Source organism: Pan troglodytes, chromosome 13 (genome assembly GCF_028858775.2).
Source record: "Pan troglodytes isolate AG18354 chromosome 13, NHGRI_mPanTro3-v2.0_pri, whole genome shotgun sequence".
Taxonomy (NCBI): domain Eukaryota; kingdom Metazoa; phylum Chordata; class Mammalia; order Primates; family Hominidae; genus Pan; species Pan troglodytes.
Genome location: NC_072411.2, coordinates 37557896 through 37568581, shown reverse-complemented (window position 1 = coordinate 37568581; position 10686 = coordinate 37557896). Strand labels below are relative to the sequence as shown.

The 10686-nt window shown below is 42.7% G+C and overlaps 1 protein-coding gene across 22 annotated transcripts in view; it reads left to right on the top strand.

Moving 5' to 3' along the window:
* Positions 1-6224: 6224 nt before the first annotated feature.
* Positions 6225-10686, top strand: part of ZRANB3 (zinc finger RANBP2-type containing 3) — a 331454-nt gene continuing 326992 nt past the window's right edge. For 4 of the 22 annotated variants that reach the window (XM_063791145.1, XM_016949751.4, XM_063791141.1 and 1 more), the window contains exon 1: positions 6270-6371. Coding sequence is in view for 3 of the 22 variants with exons in the window: in XM_054679794.2 (XP_054535769.1) it covers positions 6265-6338 (74 nt within the window). In the remaining 19 variants the exon portion in view is untranslated. Of the gene's footprint in view, positions 6372-6694; positions 7001-10686 lie in introns of those variants that run through there. The other 18 variants (XM_054679794.2, XM_016949745.4, XM_016949744.4 and 15 more) reach the window with 13 other exon arrangements.

Here is a 10686-nt window from a genome sequence, read left to right as displayed (position 1 = left end):
GCCAATATGGCGAAATCCTGTCTCTACTAAAAATACAAAAATTAGCTGGCATGATGGCTTGTGACTATAGTCCCAGCTACTTGGGGGGGCTGAGGAAGGAGAATCACTTGAACCTGGGAGGTGGAGGTTGCAGTAGGCCGAGATTGCGCCACTGCACTCCAACCTGGGTGACAGAGCAAGACTTCATCTCAAAAAAAAAAAAAAAAAAAAAAAAAGACAGACTAATGCTCACTTTAGCTATTGTTTTGCATACATGTTGCATACACGTACAAAGAATTTTGACTTCACAACAGTAAGACTTTGTTTTTTGTTGTTGTTGTTTTTTGTTTTAAATTCCAGAGCTTCTCTCCCCACTGAGGGGCAAGGTAACAAAGTAAATCCACAGTTAAGCTACCTCATACTGTAAGGTGATATTTTACTCTAGTTATGGAACTTCTTTCTTTCTGTCCTAAGAGCAGCAGTCCCCAACCTTTTTGGCACCAGGGACCTGTTTGGTGGAAAATAATTTTTCCCCAGATGGTGCAGGTGGTAAGGAGGATGGTTATGGGATGAAACTGTTCTACCTCAGATCATCAGGCATTAGATTCTCATAAGAAGCACGCAACCCAGATCCCTTGCATGCGCAGTTCACAGTAAGGTTTGCAATCCTATGAGAATCTAATGCCACCGCTGATCTGACAGGAGGCAGAGCTCAGGTGGTGATGTTCACCGGTCCACTGCACACCTCCTGCTGTGTGGCCCAGCTCCTAAGGGTTGGGGACCCCTGCCTTATAGGACAGGTTAGCAAAGTTAATTGTACAACTAACCCACAAAAGTAATTTATATTTGTCTTTCATCAAACTAATGTTGTGACAAGTCAAATTCACTATTTTAAACGCTTAGATCAGACAATATCAAGTTATTCCCTCTCGAGAATGGTCAAGAATAAAAACAAATGTAGTTTATTTTCTCTACCTAATTTCTTTTGCAGATGAAGTTGTTATAGGGAGTTGTAGATAAAAACTTTAGTAAAGCAAACATGATTTAAACATGCTGTGCAATCTACTATTTATGAAATAGGCTGGGTGCAGTGGCTTATGCCTGTAATTCCAGCACTTTGGCAGGCTAAGGCAGGAGGATTGCTTGCGCCCAGGAGGTGGGAGACCAGCCTGGGTAACACAGTAAGAACCTGTCTCTACTAAATTAAAAAATTAGCCATATGCCTGTAGTCCTAGTGACAAGTTTGTAGTCATAGTTACTTGGGAGCATAAGATGGGAAGCTCCCTTGAGCCTCAGAGTTCAAGGCTGTGGTGAGCTATGATCCTGTCGCTGCACTCCAGTCTGGGTGACAGGGTGAAACCCTGTCTCTTAAAAAAATAAAAAATGAAATAAGGGGGCTCAAAAACCTTACAACTTGCCTAAGGAAGTGAGCTGACAGGTAGAAATTTGGAAAAAACTCACAAATATAAAATTCACAAGGCAAAGAGGGAAAAAAGATCATAAACTATAGGGCTTTCAAAATTCTCAGAAAAAGAAATTAAAGTTAATAGGTGTGTATGGAGACTAAGAATGGGTAAGATGAGGGAAAATAGTAAAGATAAAATCTAGATATAAAAAAACCAAATTGCTGGAAAATAAGGTACAAAACTAGTTTTAGGCCAGGATTTAGTTTCATCTCTATTTCATCCCTCAGCCAATAACTAATTGAATTAAATTCTGGAAATGATATACAGTCATGTTGATGCTAACGTCTCATTAGGTACAAGCAAATGTGTTTAATTATATAACTTCCTTATTTGAGAAGCAAAGTTAACTTGACAAAATTTTGTTTAATTATACGATTTAATTCTTTGCACATCTCCGTATTACTAAACATTATGGGAAGTCTCGGGGATTAAGTGGAAGATGATTTAATTTTTTTTAAAGTTTACAATTATACTGAGAAAAAACTGACTTCCTTCTCTTCACAACAGCCATCTCATATTTATTTATTTACTTATTTATTTATTTTTGAGACAAAGTCTTGCTCTGTCGCCAGGCTGGAGTGCAGTGGTGCAATCTCAGCTCACCGCAACCTCCACCTTCTGAGTTCAAGTGATTGTCCTGCCTCAGCCTCCCGAGTAGCTGGGACTACAGGCACCCGCCAACACGCCCTACTAATTTTTGTATTTTTAGTAGAGATAGGGTTTCACCATACTGGCCAGGCTGGTCTCGAACTGCTGACCTTGTGATCTGCCTGCCTCGGTCTCCGAAAGTGCTGGGATTACAGGTGTGAGCCACCCCGCCTGGCCCTTCATTTTAGTTATCTTAAGTTATAAGAAATAAATTATTATCCCTATATGCAAATGTGGTTATAAAGACAGAGTATTGATTCTGTGGTTTGGTGCTGCAATAGCAATTTGAAAATTACATTACCATTTGTTACCACACCCCTTGACACACTAATTCCCCAACTTATTTACAATAGAATATGGAAAGTCAATAGTGAAATTTTTTAATTCAAATAGCAATAGTATTTTACAAACCTATCAAGCCTTGTTTATCACTGTAATATTCTCAAGAATGGGAAAAACAAAACTGCTACCAATTTTCACTACTTTATTTCTGAGAAATTAAAACTTAATACTAACTCAAATGGATGTAATTAGGTATACTAAAGTACCAGTTCAAAAAAGAAGAAAAAAAACCCTATTACTTGCAAGGCATGGCAATGCACATCTTCTGCATAATATTTGACAAAGCTTATTTCAAGTTTATATAATTTTCTATTGCTACTGTCATGTAAGACCTCTTTGGAGAAGCACCCATTTGTACCAGGTTCAATGACTTCGGAGGCCCACCATATATATACCTCACCTCGTTATTTTGCATAAGATGCAGCTTGTCTTGAACCCTGACTGGACATTCCTGTCAGAAAGACTTCATAATATAACTGTCTTCATGCTAACCTTAAATTTGTTTAACTATACAAATTCCAAGAACACTATTATATGTGAAGACTCAGTAAATTTTCAGAAATGCCTCTGAAGAGAAAGGAATAGCACCTCTCACAAGTTGTTTCACAGAAAAGAAACACTCAAGTGTTGATAAATAAGGAGAATTAAAAAGAACAGCAACAAAACTGTAGTCACATATGGTTGTAACAATTTCAAATGATTTGCTTAATCTTAACTCTGTATTAAACAGTTCAAATGTCATCTGGTAGCACAATGAATATGGATAGCAAGTATATAAACTAGAGCTTGAAACATTTAACAGCTAAATAAAATTTAAAAGATATTACAATAGTTAACCACTACATGGAGTACACTAATTTTTATTCCCAATAATCCATTTGAAATGTATTCCACAGACACTCGCATTTTAATTCAAAGTCAAAAAAACTTCCATAAGCTAATCAAAAATAACTAGCCGCAAACTGTGCTTAAGTCACTATATAAATTAATACACCCATGGTACTCTTCAGTAACAGAATGTGTTCTAAGGCTGCAACAACACCCTCAGCATATGAACAACAAACCCATTCTCTAAATATGCATGAAAATAACAGTTAATATTTATTGCACAAACTGTGTCAGGCACAATGCTAGGGGATTTACATACTTTACCTCTAATTTTCTGTTTTCTTTCTTTTTAAGATGGAGTTTCGCTCTTGTTGCCCAGACTGGAGTTCAATGGCCTGATCTCGGCTCACCGCTGCCTTCCAGGTTCAAGCGATTCTCCTGTCTCAGCCTCCCGAGTAGCTGAGATTACAGGTGCCCGCCACCACGAGCGACTAATTTTTTGTATTTTCAGTAGAGACGGGGTTTCTCCATGTTGGTCAGGCTGGTCTCCAACTCCCGACCTCAGGTGATCCGCCCGCCCAGCCTCCCAAAGTGCTGGGATTACAGGTGAGCCAACGCGCCCGGCCACTATTATATATTTATCTCTAATTTTCATAACTCCCTAAGTTAAGCATTATCATCCTCATTTTACAGATGAGGAAACCGAACTGAGGTTCATGGAGGGATCCAACAGCCAGGAAGAAAATGTAGAAGATTCCTAAATTTTCAACAGCTCTTTCTCTATATAAATCACCCAAGATCTGAAAGTATCGATTGTATAATTTATCAATTAACTCTTAAGTTCTGGAAAATACTATGCTGGCAGCTGGCAATATATGTTACAGGAACTTTGTGGGGATCTCAGGGGACTTGCCTTCCAAGGCTGTGTATTTATTTCTTTATTTTTTTGAGACCATGTTCTGCTATATTGCCTAGGCTGGCCTTGAACTCCTGGGCTCAAGTGATCCTCTCATCTCACACTCCTGAGTAGCAGGGACTACAGGTGACTACTACATGACTGGCAATTTTCATTTTTTTAATAGATACCACAAATTTCCTCCAGGACCTGAATGTATCTATGTCAATTCTGTATCTAGGTGTACTAGTTATGGAATACAGAAGATCATTAAGCCACCATAGTCTTCTCAGACCCTGAAGAAATGATCAAAACTCAGATATTTCCTCAGAACCCAAGTTTATTCTGCTAACAAGTAAACCTCAGAAATGGGCCTAGAATTTTATCTCTGATCACAGTTATGTCTACTACAGACTATAGAATCCATGATTTAAAGACATATTCTTCCAGGCATAAAAGCAGAGTGGTATTTGAAAAGACGAGCGTACTCCATCAAAATGTGATGAAGAAATCATAACAGAATGCCCTAAAAATAGCCAAATATGCCAAATTTTTAGAAATTGAGACGTGTCCAATTATTCCTGTCAGACTGGTATCCTATTACTTAGAAGATCTTGTTTCACATATTATAAATGGGTAGACTTTCAGTTTGAGTTTAATCATCTTTTCATTTAAAAGTTTTTGTCATCAATGACATTTAAGCTAAAAAAGGTTTCTTACAGTTACAATTAGGTAAACTATAACCATGAAGATATATATATATATATGTTTAGAAAATTTTATTAGAAAAACCATTTGCTGTTCACTAATCCTAATTTGGAAAGCACCTCTTCTTCACCTTTTACTTAGTTAACTTACTATCCCAGGACAATTACACACGGAGCATGATAGTCCCAATAATTTAAGTTTCTTTATAAAAACAAGCTCAACAGAGTCACCCTTTGCACCTAGTCACAGCAACAAAAGAAAACAAAACACCAAAAAACTTCAAAGCACACAAAGATTTGTTGGCAGCCTAAGGCTCAGGAATCAAAACGTGTGTAAATCTTATCCCGGGGGACCGTGGCACTGACAGTCATTCAACTTTCTTTTTAATATTCCCATTGTGCTTTTTCTGGTACCACAGGGAAAATGTACCTACATTTTACCAACTGGTCGAAGCTGAAAATTCTCTTGGTGCAAGGCCAGGGGATGCGGCCGTGGGGCGGCCGGGGGAGCCCGGGGCACCGGCGCCAGCCACCCGAGAGAGCAGTACCACGCTCCTGGCAGGCCTGCTGTGGCTGGCTCCCGAGTCCCTGGGGCTGCAAGAGCAGCCGCGGTGGCAGCAGCAGCAGCCATGGCAGGGACTCGGGAACCTTTCCCCTGCCTCCTCCGCTAGGCCTTGAGGGGTTTGCTTTTCACATGGCCCCCGGGTGGGGGCGGTGGGCACAAGGTAGTGGTTGCAGCTGCAGCCGCAGCCGCAGCCGCGGGCCAGGCGAGCCTGGCTCACTCGGAACCCGACCTAACGGCGGGCTGGCAGCAGCGGGACGTCAGAAGGCCCTGGCTGAAGCGCCGACGACCCGGCGGGGAAGGCCACCTTTCCACACACCACATCTCTCCCCTGCCTGCCTCCTTCTCCGTTAGCGCTACCGGTTGGCGGGCGGGGGAGGGGAGCGAGGCGCGTTATTCCCGGGGAGCTGGACGGGGGAGGGAAGGGCATCTCTTACCCGCGTTACTGAGGAGGAGGAGGCGGTTGGAGCGCGGCGCGGCGGGGCGACGGCGGGGCTGGGTGGGTGCAAGTAAGAGTCTTACGAAAGGGAATTAACCCCATCACCAGCCCGGACACCGGCTCCAGCGGCAGCCGCGGCTGGCAGAATCCCGCCCCTTCCCACCACGCACTAGCCCCGCCTCTTCGTTCTCTTTGAGCGGCAGCCGTCTACTCATAGGTTGTACGTCCCCAGAGTGACATGAGTTTTGCCCAATCAAGCTTGAAAAAAACTGTCTTCTCTCCACCCCTTTACCTCCTCCCAGGCCGCGGAGAGCCGTGCCAAATCTTCCTCCAACCTCAAGAGAAAAAGAACCAATCCGTGGTAAGTAACCGCCCTTGAAGGACGCAAAAGCCAACCAATGGTAAAACTAGGAGGACAGCCATTTTGCCCACTTGTGAAAGAGCTACCTTTTCCCACGAGTTGGAGCCCGAGGTGCGGAGTTTCGTGAGTTTTTACTGACTCGAGGTATTTAAAAGACAACCAGATCTCCTCAGGGGGTATTTATAGTGCTTTTTAGGGGTAAAGGAAAATTATCCTCCATGTGGGGCGAAGTGAGGCATGCTGCTTAAGGGCTTGGCTCCTCCCCTTAGCGCTAACGGGTTCTGAAACGAACACCTGGTTTCTCCAGCTTCAGTGGCGGAGGGCGGAGTGATTGCTCTTTTCGGCCTGGAGCGGACTACGATTCCCAACATGCTTTTCCCCTACTCATAACTTCTCCTCCGTTCACTTGTCGCGGTGCTTGGCAGGAATTGTAGTTCCTGAGAGGTACCCATGCCGCCGCTTCAGCCAATGAAAAGGGACAGAGTTTTGAATGACTTGAAATTAGGGCGGAGAACGAGTTGTCGCGAGGCTGTACAGAGCCCTTTTCGCAACCCTAACGGGAGAGAAATGATGGAAGAAGGGTAGCCGGAAGAGTTTCCTCAAAATACCATAGGGGTTTTAAATTATTAGTACGTATTTAAACTCATCTACTTTCACGTTGTCCCGTTGAACGTCACTTCCGCTTAGGGGCGGACACGTCCCAAACCTGTGGCGGGAGTTGGAGATTCTGCGGCGAATACGCCAGGTGTGACTGTCTGGAAGTGGCGTGGCTGGCAAGTCGATAGTTTCTTGCATGGGAGATAAAAAGTTGAACGGAATTTAATGGCATTTTAAGAAAGAGTGGGTGACATGGGATGGGGGTAATTTCCAGGGCCCTTATTACTTTCTCCACCCCGGCCTTCAATCGCGGGCGTCTCGGCCTGCTCGCTATTAGATTGCACGGCTAAATTTGTAGAAAGTACCTCTACTGCCTTTAGTCTTCGCGTGGTCAGTTTGGACTGTAAAGACAGGGCTCCGAAGTTCTGAACTACATTTACAGACACACTTTTTTTTTTTTTTTTTTGAGACGGAGTCTTGCTCTGTCGCCAGGCTGGAGTGCAGTGGTGGGATCTTGGCTCACTGATTCACGCCATTCTCCTGTCTCAGCCTCCGGAGTAGCTGGGATTACAGGCGCGTGCCACTCAGCCCAGCTAATTTTTTGTATTTTTAGTAGAGACGGGGTTTCACCATGTTGGCCAGGATGGTCTCCATCTCCTGACCTCGTGATCCGCCCACCTTGGCCTCCCAAAGTGCTGGGATTACAGGCGTGAGCCACCGCGCCCGGCCACAATCACACTTCTAAAGTCAGCTTGGAAGGAAAAGAGTCACAGAAAAGGGCTTTTCTGTTTGAAGGATTGATAATCAAGAGTGGCCCCATCACCACTCTTTGAATAACGACCATTTATTAAACGAGTGGCAGACAGGCGCGGTGGCTCAGACCTGTAATCCTAGCACTTTGGGAGGCCGAGGCGGGAGGATTACTTGAGGTCAGGAGTTCGAGACCAGCCTGGGCAACATGGTGAAATCTTGTGTCTACTAAAAACTCACACACACACATTAGCCGGACGTGGTGGCAGAGATCTGTGGGATCTGTAGTCCCAGCTACACGGGAGACTGAGGCAGGAGAATCGCTTCAACTTCGGAAGTGGTTACAGTGACCCGAGATCGCGCCACTGCACTCCAGCCTCGGGTGACAGAGCGAGACTCCGTCTCAAAACAAAAACAAAAACAAAAAACGTGTGACTACAGGGTGCCAACTATAATACACCGATGAATAAAGGCATCACTAAAAAGATGCCTTTATTCATCGGCCACATGGAGCCCACAGCCTAATAATCTTAGCACGTCAGGCCCTGATTTATGCCTCCTTCAGAGTTCAAGGGCGACTGTATGTATACTTTTGGACATTCCATTTAAGGTACCCAGGAAAACTGATTGAATAAAGGAGATACAAGTTTACAGAAAAGGCTTTTTCCCTCCCTATGCGTGTGCCCTTTATTCTTAAACTCTTTGCTTTATTATTTTGACTGAGACTTTTCTCAGATAAATTCTAATTCAGTTTACTCCATGATTTTACTGAGATTTTCTCTTATAAATCCTGTTGTATTTATGGTATGAGCGCTTAACACTGTATTGGGTACTATACCAGACTTTGGGTAGAGCAGTGCCTAAAAAGACAGGCTCCTTGTCCAAAAGTTGTGAGGAAGAGAGAGGCTAAACAAAATTGTAATGTCACTTACTGTTTTAATCTCTAAGTCAAGTCTTCTTTAGTCACATTTTGTATGTTTATTTGGTCCCTTCTCTATATTCTACCTTTGGATTAAAATAAGCACGTTTTCCTCTTTGCATTGTTTTTACTAAAGCACTAATAGATCTGTGTCCAATACTAACGAGTGATGTTTGTATACAAAGTAGATGGTAAATTTTATAGTGTAATTCTGCTAGATATAGGAATGTAACCATACCTTGCAGCAAGACATTTTTGTAGATCTACCAGGCAAAGTGTTGTCTCTTGCTTTTTAATGCAATTAGGATATTCAGTGATAATTTAGCAATGCAGTCTACTGTAGATGCTTAGTTTTTTTTTATTTGTTTGTGTCAGTTCTTCCAGTGTAAATCTAGTCACTAAATAGTAATGATGGCCATCATTTTATTGAGTTTCGTCTGAGCCAGAAATGATGTTATGTGTGATAAGTACATTTTCCTTATAACAAACTGTAAGTCTTCTTGACATTTTTATATTTGAAGAAAGTGAGGCTCAATGAAGGTAAATAAGACTTGTAGAGGTCTGACCTGGTGGCTCATACCTGTAATCCCAGCACTTTAAGATGTCAAGGCAAGAGAATCACTTGAGTCTAGCAGTTCTAGACCAGCCTGGGCAACATAGGAAATTTCAGTCTCTACAAAAAATAAAAAAATTAGCTGGGCATAGTGGTGCACAACTGTGGTCCAGCTACACAGGAGGCTGAGGTGAGGGAATCGCTGGGGCCCAGGAGGTCAAAGCTGCAATGAGCTGTGATTGAGCCACTGCACTCCAGCCTGGGGCAACACAGGAGACTCTGTCTCAAACAAACCACACACACAAAAAAAAGAGCTTTAAGGTCTGAGGCCCCTATTAAATAAATTTGAGTTGAGATTCATATCCAGGCCTGTCTGATTCCTGAACTCTTAACCACTATTCATCTTGCCTTTCAAATTTTTATTAATCCTTCAACGTGTGCCAGACACATAGTGATGAGGGAAACAAAATTCCATCCCAGGATTCTGGAGCCAATGGTGGCAGTCACTTCCTCTTTTAAGCCATCTTTTGCCATGTACATAATACTTAGTCCACACGGGAAAATGTAAAAAAGAAAGTAAAGGTCATCTGCAATTCTATTACCAAGAGATGCCACTGTTTACACATATCTCTGTCTTTAGTTACAGGTATGGACACATGTTTTAATGATATAATGCTTTGCTTTTTTTAAATTGAAAAAACTTGCAACAGTGGGCTATGGGTGTGGCTGAATAGATACCAGTATTATCATTTTTGATAGCTACTTTATTGTATAGCTCTAGCATAACCAATTCCCTGCTGATGGATATTTGCATTGTTTTCAATTAATAATTTATTTTTTATTGTGTTAAAAACACATAACACAATATATCATCTTAACCATCTTTTTTTTTCTTTTTTTATTTTGCGACAGAGTCTTGCTCTGTCTTCCAGGCTGGAGTACAGTGGCTCACTGCAACCTCTGCCAACTGGGTTCAAGTGATTCTCCTGTCTCAGCCTCCTGAGTAGCTGGGATTACAGGCATGCACCATCATGCCTGGCTAACTTTTGTATTTTTAATAGAGATGGGGTTTCACCATGTTGCCCAGGCTGGTCTCAAACTCCTGACCTCGAGTGATCCGCCCACCTCACCTCCCAAAGTGCTGGGATTACAGGTGTGAGCCACCGTGCCTGGTCATCTTAACCATTTTTAAATGTATAGTGTGACCCTGAGTCTTCTCTGAGGCCCCATGTGTGGGTGCCAGATGATTGTTGACAAAAAGAGTCAAACTGTAAAATATGAGGAGATTTATGCTGAGCCAAATATGAGTGACCATGGCCCATGACACAGCCCTCGGGAGGTCCTGAGAACATGTGCCCAAGGTGGTTGGGGTACAGCTTGGTTTTATGTATTTTAGGAAGGCATGAGACATCAATCAAATACATTTAAGAAATGCATTGGTTTGGTTTAGAAAGGCGGGACAACTCAAAGTGGGGACTTCCAGGCTATAGGTAAATTTAAACATTTTCTGGTTGACAATTGGTTGAGGTTGTCTGAAGACCTGGGATTGACAGAAAGGAATGCTCAGGTTAAAGATAAAGGATTGTGGAGACCAAGTTTTATTGTACAGAGGAAGCTCTTAGATAGCAGACTTCAGAGAG